This window comes from Pimephales promelas, chromosome 13 (genome assembly GCF_988280905.1).
Source record: "Pimephales promelas chromosome 13, fPimPro1.hap1.1, whole genome shotgun sequence".
Classification (NCBI taxonomy): domain Eukaryota; kingdom Metazoa; phylum Chordata; class Actinopteri; order Cypriniformes; family Leuciscidae; genus Pimephales; species Pimephales promelas.
The window spans coordinates 19392619-19416715 of NC_142781.1; the positions used below are offsets into that span (position 1 = coordinate 19392619).

The window sequence follows — 24097 nt, forward strand, 5'->3', positions numbered from 1 at the left end:
TTGTGGAGAAACATGAGTGCCGGAGAAAGCAAGCCACTTTCATGTTGTTTCCCTTTCGTTTCGGCCTTTGTTTACGCATACATTTGGACTGTGTTCATTTGAAGCAGAGAAAAAATTAAACTCATCTGCCTTGAAGGTTTTTTTTTTTTTTTTTAATGTTTTTTGGCACTAGCCCTCAGCTTCACTACTCCCACTCTTCTTCATCTCCACCCACACATGCACACACACACACACACAAACTAACTCTGATTGACAGCAGGACACAGAGGAGGTGGAGAGTCCTCAGGCTCTGTGCTGATGTGTCTGGAAGTATTTAAATGTTTCTTCTCTGCTGCTGGTCTGGAGCCTCTGTGCAGCATCCCTCAAAACATCACGTCACATTTGCCTTTTTTTACTCTTTCTGAAAACTAGGATACATTTTTTTTTTCTGCCGTATCTCTCTCATTCTCGCTCTGACTCATTTATGGTTTCATGGGCCTGACAAAAACTATGTTTGTGCAGCTTACCTGCATGCAATAAACAAAATGCAGAAATAAATTAAAAATATAGGAACTATATAATCATGCACATGTCTGGATGTATTTATTTGGTTGGTTGGTATTAAGTAACTGACTATTTAGACTATATTGGCAGAGACCCATTTAAGGATCTCATATGTTAATTTGTATATTTGATGAATATAGAATAAAAACCATGATATTGTAAAATATAAACATTTTTAATGAGACATTTTCTATACTTATATAGTTTAATATACAAATTAAAAGAAATAATTTACTTCTGTGGTTACAGAGCAGAATCTTCTGCATCATTACGCCAGTCGTCAGTGTCACATGATCATTCTAATATGCTGATTTGGTGCTCAAGAATCATTTCTTATTATTAGTCGAAATGTGTTGTGCTTAAAGGAGTAGTTCACTTTTTTTTTTTAAAAACTTTTGCTGATAATTTACTCACCCCATGTCATCCAAGATGTCCATGTCTTTCTTTCTTCGGTCGAAAAGAAATTAAGGTTTCCATATAATGTACTTCACTGGTAACCAAACGGTTTCAGTGCAAACTGAAAAGGCTTTAAACGATTCCAGACGATGAATAAGGGTTTTATCAAGCGAAACGGAAAAAAAAATAAAATAAATAAAGTTTAAGTTTTATAAACTCAAATGGTCACCATGCTCTGTTCTGTGAAGCAGGTTTGTGTCTCTCCTGTTCGACCTCATTTATCAAAATGAACAAATCTTTTTTTCGTGTAATTTGTTTCATTCAACGAACGAAAGGAACGAATTGACTCGGGGAAAAGATTCATTCATTTTGATGAACGAGTTCGAACAGGAGAGTCACGAACGCGCATCACAGAACAGAGCAAGGTGACCATTTGAGCTTATAAAACTTAAAATTTGTTATTTATTTATTACATGAGCGATCGTTTCGCTTGATAAGACCCTTATTCTGCGTGGAATTTTTTGCAAAAAGACTTGAAATTATCTGAACTTATTTCCTTAAATGCTTTTAAGTCCAGATTGAGAGAACCTGAAATGACCTGTTTAAATTGTAAATGTTTTTAATTATTTGTGTTGTATAACCTTTTGCTGCCTCTTGGCCAGGACTCCCTTGAAAAAGAGGTTTTTAACCTCAATGGGACTTTCCTGGTAAAATAAAGGTTGAATAAAAAAAATAAAATTATTCATCGTCTGGAATCGTTTAAAGCCCTTTGAACAGTTTGCACTGAAACTCTTTTGGACCTTGAACTGTTTGGTTACCAGTGATGTGCATTATATGTAGAAAAATGCTGGAATGTTTTCATCAAAAAACTTAATTTCTTTTCGACTGAAGAAAGAAAGACATGGACATCTTGGATGACATGGGGGTGAGTAAATTATCAGCAAAAGTTTTTTTTACATTTTTTTTTAAAGTGAACTACTTTAATATTTTTGTGTAAACTTTAATACAACATTTTCAGGATTCTTTGATAAATGGATATTTCAAAAGAACAGCATATAAGTATATTGTAAATAATAATTACAAAGTGCTCTAAATGTTAAAAAAAACATTTAACGTAACAGCTGCATCAAATTCAAATCACATTTTTTTCAAATCAGCGTCTTTTACAATACAGATTGTTTCAAATCAGCTTTAAAGTAATAACAGAAAAATAATGCAACTAAGTTTGTTTCGGCTTGAGCTCTAAAAGAGAATAGTGTGATTGTCCAGCTTACAGTAAGTTCATTTAAATTGAGTTCAATGAAAAGATGTGAAGTACAATAATATATTTTTGGGTAAGCAAGCCACATTTATTAATATCTCTCTTCCCCTGTCTTTGAATCTCATCCCTCCATCTCTCTCTTGCATGTATCTCACCCCTCCCTCCTTCCCTCTTGTCCATTATCTAATTGACCTCCGTAATTATAGACACTTGTGCTCTTCCTGTGTGGTTTTAGCGTGTGGTGTCTGTCTCTTAGAGTTAGACTCAGCTCAGAGAGACGTGCGTATCATTTGGACATGTCTTGAGTCGTAAACATGGATTTGAGGCAGGCCTATGCGTCAGCGCTAAGCACGGGTCTAAAGCGCCACATGCTCGATGTGTCTGACATCAATTTGATTTCCATTTGTGTGGCGTGGCTCCACAGCTAAACACAAATTCAAATCTATGTGTGGTTTTGATATTTGGCTTTTCCGCCTGTGAGACTCATGACGGCCGGATGGGGAAAGATGGGACTGAGGGAAAGATAAATTCAGAGAGATGACTGTAACTTCAGATGTGTATTGTCCCACACATGAGGCTGAGGGGGACCCATGTTCTCCTTGTTTCCCCCCCTCTTGTTTAGGGGAGAACAGATGAGTAGTGCCATGTGTGTTTGCATGTGTTGTTGTTTTCCATGGAAAAGAGGGAAAAATAAAAGGAATGAAAGTAACCCAAATGAGGCTAGTGTGCAACCGCTAATTATGAAGCTGTTTGGGGAGGGGGGCAATGAGTCCAGCACACACATGCGGCCCTTTTCTTTTCTTTATTAGTTTCTGTCGACAGGTCGCTATATTCTTTCTTCATGTTTTGGTAGGTTGTTTTTTGTATGTTTGTTCATTGTTATTTTAATTTGTTTATTAATCAGTTTTCTTTTTTGTTCATTCAGTAATCCATTTTCCTGTACATTCCTGTACAGCACTGTAAACCCTAACGCTCAAAATAATTAATTGGTTTGAGTAGAGCCAACTCAAATTATTCAAATTTGTTCCATCCAAATAACTGTTATGAGGATTTAGGACTTTCTTTTTCTTTTGGGTTCACAAAACTGACACATTTTAAGTAAGTTGAATTATTTCATTGTATTGAGTTTTATGTACTCTTTTAAGGCTACCATGATGCATACCGCTTGGCTACCAATTGGAGCATGAGCTTGGTTTGAGAACAGTATATGTTTTATTTTGGTGTACTCATTCAGCATGATATAACGCATTGTGTTACCAATTAGCAATGTAGCATTTATTGAATCCCTTCCATGATTATACACGTTTAAGTTGAGAGTACATGATCATTTTGACAAAATAGTGTATGAATTAGCTTACTCGTACATTTTAATTGCTCTTAACTTGACATATTTGTGTACAAAATAAAAATCTGCAAGTTCTGCTGTAACTGATTACCTAAGATTATTTGAGTTTTGCCAACTTTTTGGGGTTTACATTGTGTTTGTCAGTTATTTCTCTTATTTTCCATGTTAAACTCATTTTATATTTTAAATTGATTCAAGTTATTTTTTTTTTATTGTGCCTGTTTGCCTTTCTTTAATATATGCATACGCAGCAAACCTTTCAGTGATTAAAGGGATACATTATCATTCCTGTGCCCTTAATGCAAGTTGTTCTCATCCTCAATTCTTATGAGCAACTGTCTTGACTCTTCCTGTCCTGTAGTGGTACTCTTGTATCCATTCTGTGAGTTTGTTTTTTGTAATTTACTCTTCTTTGTGTGTGTGTGTGTGTGTGTGTGTGTGTGTGTGTGTGTGTGTGTTCTTGTAATTTACTCTGCTTTGATAATGACTGTGTGTGTGTGTGTGTTCTTGTAATTTACTCTGCTTTGATAATGACTCTGTGTGTGTGTGTGTGTGTGTGTGTGTGTGTTCTTGTAATTTACTCTGCTTTGATAGTGTCTATATAAATAAATGGACTGCTTATGATGTCATAAAAAGTGTAGCCACCAGTAAAATTCTACTATAGCTTCCGACCAAATGGCCATACACAGTCAACTTACAAAACGTATGACGTCAGAAGTAGCGTAGTGTAAATATCAGCAGTACATTTTAAAACTTACATAAGTTGTGCTTTACACTTAACTGGAATCCGTATGTCCGTTTGGCTGGAAGCTATTTTACTTTAAGTTTTAAATATGAATATTTTTCTTACAACTCATCGTTTTGCTTCAGAAGGCCTTTATTTGTTTAAAGTTGTACATTTTCTTCAGAATTTTTGTGAATATCTGATCAGCTGATGGACGAGTCACCTGAGCATTTATTTATAGCTTATTTATACTGTTGCTCTTAATAATGTTGTTTCCATGTTTTATGATTTTATACTGTACATACTGTATATTCTATGCCCTTACACTAACCCTAAACCTAACTATCAAAGAAAACATTCTGCATTTTTACATTTTCAAAAAACATCACTTAGAATGATTTATAAGCTGTTTTCCAAAATATGTCCCAAGGACAAGGGTTTTGGATATTGCCATTTTTGTGAGGTCATTTTGTCCCCACACGCACACACACACTAAGCATTGATTTAATGCAGTATTCCATCTATGTTAAAGAAAAAAATATACAGCCGGTCTCCTTTCATAACTGTAGTTATCCTTATTTAACTTTATCCGTCTGTTCTCTCTGTTATATCAGTTAATCAGGGTGTGGGACAGACAAGATATTATAATGTGTGCTGTGGGACGTTTTTACATGTTTACTTTTTAGAGCAGATTTGGTGATCTTTCCTAAAATTATTATAGTGATTTCATGATCGTTATGGAGTAATTCCCAGATTTCCAGACGGACAGGCGGGAGATGAGTTTACTGGAATATGTTGGCCAGAGCTCCAGCGAGGTCTGCATGAACTAGTGTTAGTTGTTTGGGTGAGGAAGAAGACTTTGAATGAAGTTATAACATCAGTATGATTAAGAAAGCCATTATACAGATAAATGAGAAAACAACAGGTCAGAGTGAAAGACTTAAAGAGCAAGAAAGACTAATGCGGGTTCAAAAGTGATTTGATGAGAAATGAAAACAACGTGGTCCTTAAAAGGAAATTAAAAGAGTTTATTGCTGTTTAACTTGTGTTCTTGTCTCATGGGAATGTTGGTTTGTGTGCACATTTGTTTGTTTTTGTTTCAAGTGCTGCATTGTCCTGCTGTCCCGACCTGTGCTCTCTCGGCCCATCAGTACGTCACTCACTCAATCTCCATGACAACCTCCCCTTGCTGGCATCATGTTTAAATCTTGTTTGGACACCACTGATATAACAGAAGGATGAATGAACAACTAGTGTATTATTTACAATTTAGCAGAACCGCTTGGTTCCTCTTCCATGGCATGCTGGATTCCCAAGGCGTGCTCAGCGCAGCAGCTCCATGTGTCAATCAAACGGCTCTGCTGACTGTGTGCATTGAGCAGATGGAGAGAGAGCAGAACACACTCTGCACAGCCCTTCTGCCCATCATCAGCTCTGAAAACACACTCTTATCAGCACTGACACACAGGGTTTCATCCCGTCAACCATTAGTAAATATTCATGGTTAGACTAATTAAAAACATTTAACTATCAGTTCCTGAAAAATCCCATATTGTTCAACCACAATATGATCATTACCTGATAAAAGAAGAGTTTAATGACTTGTTGACATGTTGCTTTCGAGATATTAAACATAACTGGTGTAACTCTCTCTCTCACACACACACACACACAAACACACCATGCCTATGCTAGTTATGGCACAGCTGAGAGCTGAGATTGCCGAAGCTTTTGGATAACGTTCCAAAAATGTTAAAGTCGGCGTGAAATTGTCAATTGAGATTGTCATTTTTTCCTTGTCTGAAATTAGAAAAAAAATGTTATTGATTTTGTCCTTCGGGAATTGATTGGATCAATGGAGGATGGGCGTGGCATACAAAATGGCGGCAGATTTTAATCTGATTCTCTGAGAGGCGATGCACCGATTTTTTTATATATATATATATATATATATATATATATACTTATTAACCAGTATAATTTTCTTTTCTCTAAAAAAATATTCTTAAAAGATCAATTTTAACAAATTATATTTTGACATTTGTTTGAATCTTGCCTTGAATCTTGCCTAGACCAAAACTGAAAATGAAAAAACTGTTGAATAAAAATGTGGTTGGCTGCCTCCTGTGCAGTTGCATATAGTGTATTGATCTCCTCTCTAACCAAATTTGGCCTCGTCCTGTCGCTGTGAGAATTCAGATTGTTCAGATGCCGAATCTCTCTGTGAATGTGTGGGAGATGAAGAGAAAGCAGAGAGAATGAAAACAGACAGACTGATTAACCACGACATGCTGATTTTGGCTTCTGTTTTCATCTGTTCTCTCTCTCTCTTTCTAAATGATAGCAGAAGTTGCCTGCACTTGTTTAGCTAACTGAGCCATATGATATACAGCATTTCAGCAGTTTATTGTTTTGTTTATGCATGTTTGTGACAGAGAGGGTGTGCATTCCTCAGTTTGTCCTCTTTTTAGACTCTTGTTCCTCCCTAAAACTGTACAATGTTATGATAACAACGTTAAATATGAAGTGATCATAAAAAAAACACAATTCTGCATTGACTCATCCAGCGGTTGCCGGGAAAAAATGACCAAATTTCCCTACAACCCAGAAGGATGTACATTAACCCCCCAAGACATCTCTCTGATCGCTGTGTGCTCCTCTGAGTAACGTCTTAATCATAAAGGTGCTTGTTTGCATTCTTGCCCTGAAGCAAAATTAGCTGAAAGTCAGAATTATGTTTTAAAGCATAAACTGTGTTTGACTCATCTCTATAAGAGATTTACGGCGTAAAAGTACACTGATGTGAGTTTGTGTGTGAGTTTACGGAGTAATTTCCTGTTTATATACCTGAATGGAATGATTGTAAATGTTTAGACAGTTTAGGTGTGCCAGGACGCAGTAAACAGATGCTGAAAAAGTTTAATCCCCCGCAATTAATCTTTTTATTACCAACAAAATATGCAAAACATAGAGTACATGCTGATAAACACACACGCACACACACACACACACACACACACACACACACACCTCATGAATGAAATCTAACTACATGGTCTTTCGCTGCCACCTATAGACTGCTACTTCCAAAGCCAGTTCATTCAGTTCATGTACTTGTGCAAAAAATGTCTTATTTTAATCTTTTTAATATAATGATAAACCATTTTGCAAAAATTTTTGTATATATATATATATATATATATGTGTGTGTGTGTGTGTGTGTGTACAAAAATGTGCAAAATGGTTTTCATCATTATATTAAAAAGATTAAAATAACAAGTTTGAAATAATAAGTCTTTGTACAAGTCCATGTATATATGTGTGTGTGTGTGTGTGGATATATATATATATATATATATATATATATCCACACACACACACATGCATCTATATGGTTGGAGGAGATTTATGTGTTGGAAAACTCCGTACAAAACTCTTATTTTGAAACCTGCTTTTCTCTCATTATGCACACACGCATACACACATCTCTCTCTCTCTCTCTCGCGCTCTTTCTCTCTCTCTCTCTCTGTGAACTCAAACCTCTGACTGTGTGGAATCAGATGGTGAAGTTTAACCCCTCACATTGCAGACTTTGTGTGTGTGTGTTTTGAAGAGTACTGTTTTGTTAGGTGTGTTTTGGTGTTTTAGTCTGTCATTAATTATTAGGTCAACGTCTATCATTGTTCCTGTGTGTGTTTGTAAATGGGAGCGAAAGAGAATTTTAGTTGAGTAGCAGCTATAGTGTGTTTTGTGTATATCTGCATTTTTCTTACAGTGTTGAATAGCAAATAAAGACAAAATGAATCTCAAAATACCTAATTTACCTAAACAATTGTGAGGAATAAACTTGCAATTACAAGAAAATAAGTTTTTACACTGGAAATGGGAAACACTGTTTCATAATTTGTTTTATGCTAAGAATTAATTTTTACACTGGCATTGGGAAACAATATTTCCAAAATTTGTGTTTTATACTAAGAAGAATGGATTGCAGATTGGATTTTATATATATATATATATATATATATGGATTTTATTGGCTGCATTAACAGAATATTTAGCTGTATTCACCAGCTTGTAGGTAAAGTTTAACCCCTCACATAACAGACGTGTACGTGTTTTCGCATGTGTGTTTGGATGTGGTTTCATAGTCATGTCACAGTGGCCATCATATGGTCAGCGGTGACACTGCGGGGAGTGTGGCCTGTCAACTCTACTCGATTGTGTGCATGTCTGTAAACACTGTCTAAACTAAATGATACCGTTAGCATAACCATACAATTACAGAGAAGAGAATGGGGGTATTTACTGGGATGTTCTCACTCTGTTTATTTGTTCTCTCTGAAAGAAAGAGATGGAAAGCACAAGTGTGTGTTTGCATACTGCAGCAAAAACAGCATTACGCTGCATTGATTATTTTGCATACTGCATTGTTCTCATCCAACGGCACAAATCACATCGAAACCACAGCTGTTCTGGTCTGCCTTTATCAGATGGTCTGGCCTTGTTCGAAACCGCTGGACCTGTCAAACAGACAAGACTTGGCACATTGTTTGTTTTTGAGGTAAAGGACAATGGCTCTGATCCAAACCCTAGCAAGCTGCCACATTGTCTGCTGTCTGCATAGGTAGATATCTTGGGCAAGATCAGGATGATAAGTAAAAAGTAACTTCATAAGTGAATGTTCTGTCTAATATGCCTCTCAAGCTGTGGTCCTTTTAAAAAACTTTTTGTTTTATTGTACTATAACTAATACTGACAGTCAATTCCAGTAAGCCTGATGTTAGCATGTTGCTAAGCTAGTTACTTACTTAATACACTAGGAACAAAAATAATATCTATTAAATAAAAAAATACTAAATAAATATGTTAATAATAGTTTTATAACCATATATAAACATTTTCCTGAATATAACCTTTAATATAACTTTTTTTTAATCATTAGCGTAGCAATATTTTAATATCCGATGGTTAGCTAAAAACTCTTTCTGGCAAATTTAAAATAACACTGTATCAGACTTGCAGGAATTGACTGTCATCATTCTAGGAGTGTCTTACAATATGTGATGTTGGTGTAGATTGTGGTCAAAATCTTACAAGACAGCATAGTTTTGCTGCTGACTGTTAGAAATGGCAAGAGTGAAACCCCAAAACAGCTAAAAACGACCTTATTAACAGCTTTTTTAGGCATCATCAGCATGATTTAATGGCTCATATAGGCTTTGAGAAACAAACTATATTTCTGCTTTTATTTGTCATTGTTATATGGTATAAGAGTTTTAGTATCAAGGTGACCTGGTCCATGCTGCACGTACAGTACACACACACACACACACTTGAGAGAGCGGAGGGTGGCTCATGTTTAAAAGACAAGATTCATGAGGATGTTCTTACATAAACTTCCCTGATAAAGGCCAGACCATCTGCCTTTACCTTTAGGAGAACATCCATCAGCTATATCTAGCATTACCTTTAAGAGCATCTCATTAACTGTGCAGTTATCTCTCTCATTCTGTGTAAACCGCCTACGCCGACACTCCATTCATATCCCTACATTTCTTTAGATATCTTCTGCATACATTTCAATATGAAGAGTTCAGATGCAAAAGCCTCTAAGTGCCATTTGAAATTTTCTTCTAAAATGATCATTTTTATCAAGCGTGTATATTTAAGTTCAGTAATTTCACTTAAATGGCAATGAAGATTACCTATTAAGTGTCATTTAAGTGAAATTACTGAACTTGAATATACAAGCTTGATAAAAATGGTCATTTTAGAAGAAAATTTCAAATGGCATTTAGAGGCTTTTGCATCTGAACTCTTCATATGTTTCTCTTGTTGCATTAAAAACCCCTTCCTCTCCTCTTCATCTCATATTCATCCCATCTACTCATCCATCTGTTTTAGTCTTTTTCTGTGGACAGATTGAATTGTGTCCTAGTGTCATCCATGACAACCAAACTCAACACAAGTGATGCAAACAACATCCTATAATAAAAATGTTAATACGTTCAGCCATCAAGTGTGTAAAGTTTGCTCAGTGTGTACTAACAGAATAATACAGCATTTGGGGTGAATGCAAAAGCAGGAAAACATACAAGTTTCCAATATTTATGCTTCGTATACCATTTAAAGAGATAGTTCACTTCAAAATGAAAATTCTGTCATCATATACTCACCCTAAAGTTGTTTCAAACCTGTATGGATTTCTTTCTCAAAGGAAGAAATTCTCAAGAATAGCAGTAAACAAACAGTTAACTGGATCCATTGACTTCTTCCTATAGAAGTCAATAGGTCCAGTTAACTCTTTGGGTTAATACAGCATTTATTTTAAATATAATAACATAGTAAAGGTCTTTACTGTCAGTTTTGAACAATTTGTTGTGTCATTGCTGAAGAAAAATCTTACTGATCCAAAACCTTTGGTTTAAACAGTATATTACTATATTATGTTAAATAATTGATTTGTCATTTTACTTTTTCTAAAGCGACTTGTCATTTGGGGGGATTTTTCTCAGCAAACACTGATATATGATTATTTGTATTGACATTTTTAATTTATTTTTATTAATTAAGCTGCATTTCATATTTTTTATTGATTTCTTCTACTTTGCTTTTATTACAATCACATCACAATACATGATACAAATCAGTGAAAGCATTATAAAGCAGGGTCATTTTTTTCACACACACCGATGTGCTGCTGCTGTGGCATGACATTGTGCGGACTGGGTTTCATCTCCATAAACTCCAGTGAGTTGGACTCAATGAGCTGAATGAAATGGCTTTGATCAGGTATAAGGAGGCCATGTGCAGCCTGATTGATGAAATGAGTTCTGGACTCAGACTGTCTGTGTCTCACTATAGCCACTACATTGATCATGCGTTTCCTTTAGCCCCTCTGTATATTCACTCACCACCTATCATCTCTGCCTCTACAGAATAAAACCAGGTCCTGTGGTCATAAACCACATCAGATCTGGGATCTGCCCCCAGCTTTGGCTATAGTCCTGTTCATTTAGATAGGGAAGCCCTTACTCTAAGTCAGAAACTGGACAGTTTGGCTTAAAGTATCCATTTAAGTGGTTCATTGACTGTGTTGATCAAAGAGAGTTCCAGTTTCTTTCAAGAGCCCCTACATCAATATTGAAGACCTGAATGGTGTTGTGACAATGGTCCATGATACCGTCAAGCATCTTGATGCTGGTATGGTAATGTTGAGGCTGGGTAGCCATTCTTGACGGCACATCATTGTCTTGTGATTCTTGCACACAATTGTTTTCAGGTTTTCTTTTGTTTGTTTTTTTTTTGAAAATGTAAAAATGCAGAATGTTTCATGTGATGGGTAGTTTTAGTTGTAGAGGCAGTGTTAGGGGATAAAATATACAGTTTGTACAGTATAAAAACCATTACGTCTATGGTGAGTCAGATAGTAAACCAGACTGTGTGTGTGTGTGTGTGTGTTGGTCACTAAAAATCTTTAAATTGACAAATCTTTTTGATATTTCATGAGTAAGTGTTTCATGAACTAATCATTAGTCATCTCTTTTCAATGATTAATATATGTAGCTCCCTAAACTGAATGATTCATTTACGAAGTTTCAAAACTCAATGATCTGGTCATAGTGGTTCCTGTCTGAGTAGCTTATTATCAGTGAAAGATGTCTTAAATGTAATTATCTTCTTTACACAGAGCTATGTACTTGGAATATAGTCTAGGGGTCATATGGTGATGCTTTTAATTGTGCTTTTCCATCCCTCATCCATTCATTAATTGCTTGGAAAAGACCAGAACAGTCTTCAAATTTCTCCATTTGTCTATAGTTGAAGAAAGAAAGTCGTGCAGGTTAGAAATGACATGACAGCGAGTAGGCCTGAATAATTATGTTTTTTTTTTTTTGGGGGGGGGGGGGGTACTGCCCCCCTCTAAGATAAAAAGGGAGTGAGAATCCAATGACTAATGAAGTTATAACTTTTATTACTCGATTGTATTATGATTTAATGAGTAGTATAAATAAGTGTCCAGTCTTGTCTCACTTACTGACATGATGCTTTCATAGGCAGAGCTTATTTTTGGCTGGTTGTAACCTCTTGACAGCAACGAGTATTCTTAGGGTGCTCTGTTTTTACAGCCCGTCTTATAAAAGGCTTCAGGCATCAAACATACACACATCAACAACATTCCTCCAGCGGTGTGCCCACAACAACAGTACCCCCTCCCCATAAAAGGCCCGTCTCCCACTATCTTACCCCAGAGTCCCTGCTGCCCTGAGGGCCGTAGAAGGGCTCCATTGTGTGGAGAAAGGCACCTGGTTTTGGTTAGTGCCAAACTGGATAGACACTCTCACACAGTCATACTAAAACACACAGCAGGGTCAGCTCCCTCTAGAGGCCCATCTGGAGTTAATTTCCTGTCGGAGACAGCAAGCCATTACAGGCGTGGTCTGGCAGACCCTCGTGATTGGATGAGGGACAAAGGGTGGAACAAAACTGCACGCCTATTTCAATTATTGGCTTACTAGACTTTTGTGCAATTTTGAGTGTTTACTTTGCACATATTTTATTATTAGAGTGCAACAGTTCGTTTCTGGAGGTAAAACTCTCATTGATTTTCTCCGTAAAGGAATTCATTTTGAATGATAACTTAACCTATAAAAACAGACCTACTGTGAGCTAATAGGTTGTTAATTTATGATTTAAGCTTTTGTTGAAATCATCAGTTTGCATTATTTCATTATTTCAATTTGCCTTCAGAAATGTGTGAATCTCTTGGGCTAATATTACATCTCAGACCAATATCACTTATATTGTATATTTAGTCTTGTTTACATTAAAATTAACAGTTCAGTGAAACTTAATGCCGACAGTGTGGTGGTATAATTTCCATATAAGCTTAACTGAACCCCTGTTTATCAGTAATTGCAGCTAATGGTTGTTGTAGCATGTAGCGACAATAGGGCTCAATTAGCTAATTGTAGTAAATAGCATGCAGTAACATGTAGTGGTGGCGTCTGCTCTCTTAATTGTTTCCTATGATTTAGTTATCAACCACACAGGCCTTTTCTTGAAAACAAGCCACTGACAGTTTTTATCTAAACTATAGCAAAGCTAACTGCTGTTTTAGAGAAATACCACATCACATTTTATTGTTTAAACATCTTGTTTTGGGTTTATTAAGAAAGGAAAAGTGGGTTGTGTATATTTTAAAAGGAGTGACTTTTTTATATATATATATATAAAAGATTTTTTTTATGATTGTTGCAGGCAAAAATCTTTGATTATGCGGCATGTTTTCTCACATTTCTTTCATAAATGCGATGAAATTGCGGGAACTTGCAAAAACTGTGGTTTGATGAAAAAGTGATTCCTCAGCACCCTGTTCTCACTAGGCTTTTACCTTAATGTAAAGAGTAATTTTTTATTACTTATGATAAACAAACATACTACATCACAGAAAGTGCTGGAATATTTATGTTTTATTTCAGACCTTAATAAACACATGGCTCAAACTTACAAAACATTGATGATTCAAACAAGTTCTGTAGCTTTACAAAAGGAATATGCTTTAACTTCTGTAAAAATGAATAAATAAAATATAAAAAAATGGCTGCTCTTGTGTAAACACAACATTTTTTTTAACTTTTTGCTAAGATATATGTGACTTTTTTTGCTATGAAAAGTCCTGCATATTTTGCGTGGAAATAGCCAATTTATGCGACAAAAGTCCGGCATATTTGAAAAAAACTGCGCCCGCATAAATATCAGAATCATACGATCGCATAATCACGTTTTTCTGGACGGACTGAAAGGTGATGTTCATTATAATAAATTCTAGATGGAATTGCAATTGGCATTTTACAGTAGTGGCAATTTTCGGAACATGCCATGATAGCTTACAGCAACCTATTTTTGTGAAATCATACTCGAAATAAGAAAAAAATACTGCAGGACTTGGGACTTTCAGACCACTTTGGACATCTAGGCCTATACTTTATTTTTATGAAATAAAAATATATTATGATATTTACAATATTTCAGTTAACAATGCTACACTTGAACAATAACTTTTATCACTTAACACTTAACACCAAAAAAAAAAAGTGTTCAATGAGTATACAGATTACATTTAGCCTACAGTAATTTTATAAACAGACATTTTAGAAAAATATATTAACAATATCAATAAAACCTAAATCAATGTATTCGGTATTGGGCATCAATTTAACATTGACATTAGATGTTGAATTTACATTGAATTTTTGTCACCTGACATCGCAACCAATTTGAAAACCAAATATCAACGTCTTATGACGTTGTGTGCCTGCTGGGAATAATGTTATGTCTCATTTGCATTTAACAGATGCTTTTATTTAAAGCAACAAGTAGGAAAGCATTTAACACACACTCAGCACAATCCGGCGTGACGTGAGGAGGTCCATACGGGTTACACGTCTTACTGCGTTAGGTTAAATCACAACAAGGAATCTTAACGTGTGATTCATGTCATCGTGACATACTGTAACACATTACACTTACTGTGTGTGTTTGAAAAAAATGATGCAATCACCCTCTGATTTTTATCTGGGGTGCATTAGACGGCCAAACACCAAAGCGACTAAACGAACACGAAAATTTGCAAGAGCAACAAGAGATTTGAAACTTGTGGCAGATGCGCCCATAGATGATTCGCGCTGTGATTGGCTGAATGTTAGTTCACTCAGGTCTAAGTAACAAATCAGAGAACACGGGCGGAAATAGTGGCGCTGGGTCAAAAAGTAAATGCGGGGGACAGAATCATGTGTTTCTAAAAGTGCGGAGGACGTGTCCTCCCCCCCGGTTGCTACGCCCCTGTATCCAGGTTTTTTGTTAGCCACATGTTACCAAACCCTTGATTTATTTATTTATTTGTTTTTTGGCCAAGTGTTTTTTTTTTTTTTTTTCCAGCCATGATCTCATTTGTTTTTTAGGTTTTTCTGCATACTTCATGAATTGATTAATCTGAAGACTTCTAATGTTAGGAATGGGTGGAGAGAGAAAATGAGACTCTGAGAACTGAGAGTTTAGTTTTTCAACTTTCCTCCATCCCTTATTTTACTTTGTGAAGGAAAACCCCTGGATGCTATTGGGGGAAATAATGGCTCAGATCACTACGTCAACAGCTATAAATTTGAAATCTGTGCATTTTCTCCTGTGTGTGTGAGCAAGTGCTTGTGTGTGTCTCATCAGGTCACTGAACAGACCAATTAGGTGAACATGACCCTCACACAGATGTCAGGTGCTCTAAAGAACACAAACACAGACCATTAGGGCCCTGGATACAAAGGAAGAGCTTTTAAAAGCCGCACTTTCACGCAGACAAATATACTGACAAGTTTTCACATTAAAAAAAATAGTCTGCTGACCTCTAATCATTTTTTTAAACACACTAAACAAAAACTGCATTCTGTACTATCCCATCTAAAATTTGTGGGGTAATTACAATAGAGTTTCAGGGCTCAGAAATAAGGATACTGTTGGCCCGATTCCAGGGTGAGAGAGTTTGGGCAGCATTCAATTCAATTCATTTTTTGTTTGTTCGTTCATTCCCTACTTGCTTGCCTATTTAGGCCTTAAACATTTGGGGCCCTATCATACACCCGACGCGAGCCAGGTGCGACGCAAGTGTTGTTTTGCTAGCTTCAGTCCGACGCTGTGCGCTTTAGACCATGCGCTTAGATCATTAAAATAGGACCCTTGGTTTTCTGTGACTTTTGCTTGTAAATTTCAATATAATGTATAATTTAAACAATATTAAATAATACATGTATAAATTATATGTTTAAAACTGACAATTCTGAATCATTTTAATTTATATTTTTAATTTGATATTTGTGTGTGTTGGGGCCAGTGAAACTGTTGGCAGGGCAAGTAGAATTCTGAACTTCTGAAGCTGAATAAAATTCACCCCCCAAGTGTTTTTTGTTTTGTTTTGTTTTGTTTCTCCTCTGATCGTGTCCTATCTCACATTGGCTACTAAGTGAGGCAGGACTCACTTAAAAATTGGTGCATGACAACCCTGGCACTGTTTATCCTTTCTTGGAAAGAATCGTAGTGGGGCGAATGCATTTGTGGAATTTTATGAAGTTTGTAGGACAGACTTTGCTATGGTACATTTGCAGTCAAAGATGTTGCAGAATATCTCTTACCATCATGATGTAGTGACAGCATCATAAAAGAATCTTTCTTTGGCCTGTAAATGAAGTAGAAAAGAAAATGCCTGCTCTGTTTCAAAAATATTTGGGCTAAGGGTTCTGCAAGGCTTCTATTTCACAATGTCAAAGGACAAAAATGTGTTTTGTGGTAAAAGGCTAATGAGTCACGTGTCCTTTTGAGGGAGTTTGTTCTTGTTTCCCTCAAATTTTATTCATTGTAAAAATCGGATCTGGGCTTTGATTCAGAATTTTGCAGAACAAGATGTGGTGCTCACGTGGATGTGTGTTAACTCTAGATAACATCATATCCGGAGAGTTAGATTGCAACTTGCGAAGGTTGTTTGGGTCGATCAGCTTGTTCTCAAAGGGCTCAAACTAATACAGCAAACCTGATGCCATAATTGGAATACATTTTTTGTATAATCATTAATTTACTCAGAAACGCAGTCATATGATACCTTAAATGCTTAGTGTTGCCTTATATGCTCATATTGTTGATGTTTATGTCTCAAGGTTTCAATGATTTATTGATCCTCCCTTACCATCTACTTTGCACAGGTCTCCAAAAGCAATCCTGAGCAAATCTTTAACCTTGCACAATAAAAAGTGGCAGCCACACCATCGTCTAAAGAGTTTGACAAGTCTAGAACCTCATTCACTTCTGATAGAATTGAGTTGTTTGTTATTGATAACCATTTTGTTAAAGGAAAATTATCGATCAAGAATCACTGTGGTTCCTCTCAATGAGCTACATCTTTTTAAATGTATTCCCTTTCGTTCGTGGTGTTGTGAACATGTGATCCATCAAACCCAGGTCGACCGATTAATCGGTTTTGCCGATATATCGGTACCAATAGCAGAAAAATCCATACCGATAGTTTTTCCTGGTTGCGTCCGTTGTTGGAGCAGCTGAGAAGAGTGCGCTGTCATTACACCAGTAAAAAAAAAAATGGACACAGCGACCCCATAGACTTCAACGGAGAAAAGTGAATCCAATTAGAAGAACTAATGACTGAGAGAACTGAGCTGGCTCAAACTGAGCTTGACAGCGTAGATGTGACGTGAGCAACCTGTCTGACAGTTGTGAGACTTCAATTAGCTATGACAAAGACAAATCAGAATTGAAATCTGAAACAAATCCGTTGTTGAAATATTTTGTCCCTTTTCTCCCTTGACTTTATGCCTCCATGTCCCCCCTATTGCCTCATTGACTGTAAAAGATTGGCTGTGGGCTTCTCCTGTCTATACAAGTTCTCTACTGTGCGACAGAGAGTCCCGTGGTTATGACGTTAGTCTATTTTTAAACAAAAGGCTTCTACAGGGCGATAACAAAGATATAAAGTAATGGAGCCTTTTATATATTGTTGTGACAATATAAATGACAAATGTAGTCTTTGAACACCTCAGATGTAAAGTTATTCACTGTCAAAGTGACACCAAAATGAATGGGAGTCAATGGAATGCTAACAGCAGGGGTGCTTCTCAATATCCCTCCTCGTCTCCTCGATCCTCCGTCCTCCATCCTATGACCCGGAAACCGATTGAGCTCAGCCATCTTGAAGGACATCTCAGTTATCTAATTGTACCGTGAAGAGGCGAGGATCGAGGAGTGAGGAGGCTTCCAGAGGAGTTATGAGCAAAGATGCACAGTTGTATGTTTTGCGGAAATGTTTTATCGACTAAACGTGACGCACATATATATTGTCCTCCTCCCTCTTCACATCAGTCACAATCATTTTAATTTCTTGAATAACCAAACTTCAACAAGGCAGATCCTTTGAGTGCTGCTGATGACGCAGTGAAGTGACCCTCGAGTGATCACGTATTCCAAAGTAAAAAAAACAAACTTTAATTCGATGATTCCTCCGTTCTTATTTTCTTTCCTTGGAGCCTTCCCTCGCATCCTGCAGGGGGTGAAGCTGAGGCACGAGGAACGGAAACGAGCATGCACGAATAAGAATTGAGAAGAACCCCTCGCGATGGTCTGCTACAATGGCGGCCTAAATATCTGTATCGGTAAAATCCACTATTGTTCAACCTCTTACATATCCAGGCCTGCTTTTAGAATGATTCCATCCAATGGAGAAAGAGTCCCTCGTATCCAGGCGCTCTGGCTGGGAGGTTATGGCACAAAGATCTGAATTAGCCCGTTGGGGTTCAACTTCCTCTAACTCTTTGAGTTCCCCCAGACCTCATTCCAAGAAAGAACATTCTACAAATCAGAAAGATCTAAATTCTATCCCTATTCTGTACAACATGGGTCAGTCCTTAGAGGTCTAATGCGGAATCTCATCCACTAAAGTGGGGTAAAGGTGGGCATACACTATGAGTTCAGATCCTCCGGAGGTCGTAAGATATTGCACACGTTACCAGTCAGTTAACCTGATAATTGTGTCAAAGTTATGCTCCTTGTTTTGCGCTAAACAAGGAGACTGAAGCTTTCAATGTTGCTGCTATAGCTTATTACTGCCCAAATTTTTTAAACATACTCTTTATGTGCTCATCTCATCTAGAAATTCGTCTCACACAATGTGAGCCATGACCATATGAGCATCAACGATTTCCACAAGATTTCTCCCGAGTGAAAAAACTTGCGTGTGCGCCAGACTTGACTGTGTGGAATTTCATTTTGTCTGAAAGAATAACCTACAAAACACTCCTGACTGATAATGGTTACCTCATAAGATGATTCAGGTGGGCCACTCATGTCCAGAAGGAATGATGACACGTGGGGGCCTAGTGGGCTGAGACTCCATGTTTCAGTGCTTTGGAATGTATTGTTTGGTTGTCATTCTACTCCCAGGCTCAGAGGGAGGATTTTTGTAGTTTTCAGATATGAGATTCTGAAGCAAGGCCAGTTTAGCTCTCTCTAGAGAGAGACAACGTGTTTGTGTTGGGCAGAACAGCTCTGCTGTGTTCAATAGAGACGTTTTTCATTGCATATATGAAATCCATCCTCAAGGTTATTAGATTTTGTAGGTTTCAAATACTCACACGCTCTAACACAAGCATGCAATCATTCTCAGACTCACACGAACACACAAACATGTTGATGTGTATCTCAACAGTCTGTCCTCTTGTAAACTTAGCAGTTTTTCTGTAGGCAGTTAAATTTGCTCTGATATCATTACCCGTAAACAGATGTCACAACAAAGATTTGTGGAAACTTTTCAGGGTCATCTGCACTTCACGTTGGTTGGGAATGCATCTTGAACTCTGGGGCAGCTTCTTGACTAATTTACTTTTCTTTTTTATATTAAATGGACAGCAACTATGCAGATTATGAGTTAAATACATCTTATAGTTAAATAATATACTTTAAATATAAATATTATTTACAGTACATTTTTATGTTATGGTCAGTGTAATGACAATCAATATTCCTTTTAATAGTATATAATAAAATATTTGTTATATATTTGTATATAAATTCACCTGAATGATTATTAGGAACACCTATTCAATTTCTCATTAATGCAATTATCTAATCAACCAATCACATGACAGTTGCTTCAATGCATTTAGGGGTGTGGTCCTGGTCAAGACAATCTCCTGAACTCCAAACAGAATGTCAGAATGGGAAAGAAAGGTAATTTAAACAATTTTGAGCGTGGCATTGTTGTTGGTGCCAGACGGACCGGTCTGAGTATTTCACGATCTGCTCAGTTACTGGGATTTTCATGCACAACCATTTCTAGGGTTTACAAAGAATGGTGTGAAAAGGGAAAACCATCAAGTATGTGGCAGTCCTGTGGGCGAAAATGCCTTGTTTGATGCTAGAAGTCAGAATGGGCCGACTGATTCAAGCTGATAGAAGAGCAACTTTGATTGAAATAACCTCTCGTTACAACCGAGGTATGCAGCAAAGCATTTGTTAAGCCACAACACGCACAACCTTTCACACAGAGATTCCAATAATGTGCTTTGTAACAGCCTTTGGTATTAGTTCAGGGTCAGAACGAATAAGTACTGACCCTTCAGTACTGATTTGCTAAAGAATTTAGCATACGTAAAAGTGGAAAAGAGTGCGGTGGAGATCTCTGACATAATGATTGATCGTGTCATGGAAATAACTAAAGCAGAACTTTGTAATTCCTGCTGGATAAATGTCACCACTGTAGTTTGATAGATGCGATCCTACAATTTTAATAGTCTTAAAATTGCTGATGAATGTCTTGTCTCTGTTTTTCAGGCCTTGGGGGACTCTGACCTGGCAGATGTTCTGAAACAACTTCTTCCGCTCATAAAGTCCAGTGAGCCTGGAACAGGTTCTGACTCTGGTGAGCTGAGCATGGATGATCTTCTGGTGCTGCTGGTTTATGTGTACTCTATGGCCCAGGAAGCATGTCCGGCTGGTGCTGAGGAGGGAAAGCATGTGGAGAAGGTGGAGAATGAATTGATTGGTGCATTGACACTCCGACTCACCCGGCAGACCACATTAAGCCCTCTGCTGCAGGAGATCACAGGTCAGTGGTGGAATACTAGTTCAACATGATCCCACTACAATTATACTGAAGCAGTAATGTGCAGATACAAATAGAAGTCGGTTAGTTAGTTAGTTATTTTAATGTTGATAATAAGAAATCTTTCTTGACTACCAAATCAGCATATTGCAATGATTTCTGAAGGATCATGTGACACTGAAGTCTGGAGTAATGATGCCAAAAATAAAGCTTTACCGTCACTGGAATAAATTACATTTATAAAATGTATTTAAATAGAAATGTTATCTGAAATTGTAAAAAAAAAACATTTACAATAGTTTTTACTGTATTTTCAATCAAATATAATCTAAAAAAAATAATAATAATAATCTTACCGACACGTCTTATCATTTTACTATCACACCAAAGAGCGAGAGAATTGGTAATTATGTAAATGATCCGGCTATGTCTGCGTTCTTTAATGTGTGCATTGTCATTAAATCGCCCACAGAACTTTCTACTCCCATCAGCGCTTTTATGGGATTGTGTTCTCACACTAATTTGCCCTGTTTTGTAAATGTGGCCCATAAACTGTTCTTAAACCTAGTAAGCTGTCTAAACTGAACGAAGTATACCAGGGCCTTAATTGTCTACATAGGCATGACTTCTAAGCCATCCTTACCATAGAAAGAACAGAGTTTGTATGTTTATTCTCTTCAGCATTCATCTTGCTCCCTTACTAGGCTTTTCAACATAACATCATGACTTTTGCGTAAACATACACGCCACTTTTGAGTCAAGTGGCGTGTTATCTCTACGCATTTTGTGCTATCCGCGTGTATGTCTACGCCATTAACGTTCGCGTCATACCGCATGTCTGTACACGCTGTCAATTGTCCAGTCATAAATGCCATTAACCCCAGTGACGGTTAAGTTTAGGGATGGGGTTGAAGTAAGTCATATATTTATATAACGTTAAGTCAACGGCGTTCATAAACGCGCTGAAAAGCGATTATGCGTCTTGATAGCACGGCAAAAATGGAAATACGAATTGGCGTGTCATACACACGCTACTTCATGAGATCAGTCTGGGCTTTGAAACACAGTATATACAGTATCTCTGGTTGCTCAAATGGGATTGTCCCTCAATTGCTGCACTTTATGTTACAAAATGTATTACTAAAAGGAAAGGATCAAGAGAGAGCTGGGTCACAGAGGAGTCAAGATGATCTAAAATGGATGGAGATGGTAAAAGTGAGCAAGTTAAGATCACTGGAGAGAAACACCTCTGTTTTCTGTCTTTTGTCCCCAGGAATACTCGCTCACAAACCCTCACATTCCATCAGTCGCACACACACACACACACACACATGCTAACACATTGCTCTTTTTCAATGTTGGAATCCACTTTGAAAGTAAAAGATTCAAATCTTTGATTTACTTTTTCCTTAGACGTTCTCCCTTTTCATGCTCTCGTTCTCGGTTTGGTGACAGCTGATGAAAGCCATCTGAATCTGTGGCCCATATGAGAGCCTGTAAACCTGATTCAGCCTGATTTGTGACTGCAGGAATGAACTCTGTACACTCGCCGGCCCGCACTTCAAACCAATTCAGTCTCCAGGCTTTAGTTTCTTAGTCATTTTTGCTTGCCGCCTACATAATGTTGTGTATTCAAGGTTACATGGAGGTTTCTTGAAAGACTGCGTGCCATGCTTCTTTTGAAACATGACTACAAGTTCAACTTTTCCAACCTTGAGAGCTCTGTGTGTGTGTATATAAGCTTGTTTTACTTCTGCAATGATTTGATGTTCTAAAGTGAAATTCAAAGTGCCTATTAGGCTGGTGGACACACCCTGAGAGAGTCGCCATCAGCGCATGTAATAGATGCTTTTGCCACAGCGGTCAGACTGGCTTGTGGTCCTCCATCTTTACCGTGTCGTTTCAAATCTGTGTGTGTGTGTGTGTGTGGTTTTGAAGTTTCACAAATGTTTCCGTACCTGTGGGGTCCTGAAAGGAACAAGCTGGCATGTTGCAGCGTTGCGATTGTTGGAAAATATGCTGTAACTTGATTGTACGTGCGCACAGTTTATGAGCTGAAAGTTGCTATCCATTACATTTCGTTTATAAATACATGTATGCATGTAATCTTTAGCAAATCTCCTAATATCAATTACATTATGAATATAAAATAAAAGTTGATGCCTAAATTCACAGCATTTATAATTAGTTGTGTTTTATTCGTTTAGACAATTTGTCATTTTAATAATAAAATTGTTCTATCGCTCTTTAGAAATCGTTAATTTTTTCTATCATTCTGTCTATTGATCATTTTTTGATCACATCTATCTATCTATCCTTCTTTATAACATTCTTTCGATCTTTCTAATTATCCTTATTTCTATCAATTGTTCTTTGTATCATTCTATCTATCGTTCTTTCTATCAATTGTTCTTTATATCCTTCTATCATTTGTTCTTTCGATCATTGTCTAATGCTTTCTATCCTTCTTTTTTCCTATCATTCTTTCTATCGTTCTATCAATCGTTCTTTAATCATTATATCTTTTGTTGTTTCTTTTATCAATCATTCTTTCTATCGTTCTTTCTATCATTCTATATATAGTTCATTCTATCATTCTATCTATCGTTCTTTCTTTCATTCTATCTATTGTTCTTTCTATCATTCTATCGTTCAATCTAAAGTCATTTCTATCAATTGTTCTTTCTATCATTCTATCTATCGTTCTATCTAAAATTATTTCTATCAATTGTTCTTTCTATCGTTCTATCTATCTTTTTTTTCTTTCTATCGTTCTATCTAAAGTTCTTTCTATCAATCGTTCTTTCTATTATTCTCTATTGTTCTTTTTATCATTCTAGCTATCGTTCTATCTAATGTTATTTCTATCAGTTCTTTCTATCATTCTATCTATCGTTCTATCTAAAGTTATTTCTATTAGTTGTTCTTTCTATCATTCAATCTATTGTTCTATCTGTCATTCATTCTATTAATCATTCTTTCTATAAATCGTTCTTTTTATCATTATATCTATCGGGTTTTTTTCTATCGTTCTATCTAAAGTTCTTTCTATCAATCGTTCTTTCTATTATTCTCTATTGTTCTTTTTATCATTCTAGCTATCGTTCTATCTAATGTTCTTTCTATCATTCTCTCTATTGCTCTATCATTCTCTATCGTTCTTTCTATAATTTC

The 24097-nt window shown here is 36.7% G+C and overlaps 1 protein-coding gene across 1 annotated transcript in view; it reads left to right on the forward strand.

The window, feature by feature from the left end:
* The window catches only part of scfd2 (sec1 family domain containing 2), a 107458-nt gene that overhangs the window by 36395 nt on the left and 46966 nt on the right, over positions 1-24097 (forward strand). Inside the window, exon 5 of the mRNA XM_039692539.2 lies at positions 20653-20926. Coding sequence (XP_039548473.2) covers positions 20653-20926 — 274 coding nt within the window. The remainder of the gene's footprint in view (positions 1-20652; positions 20927-24097) is intronic.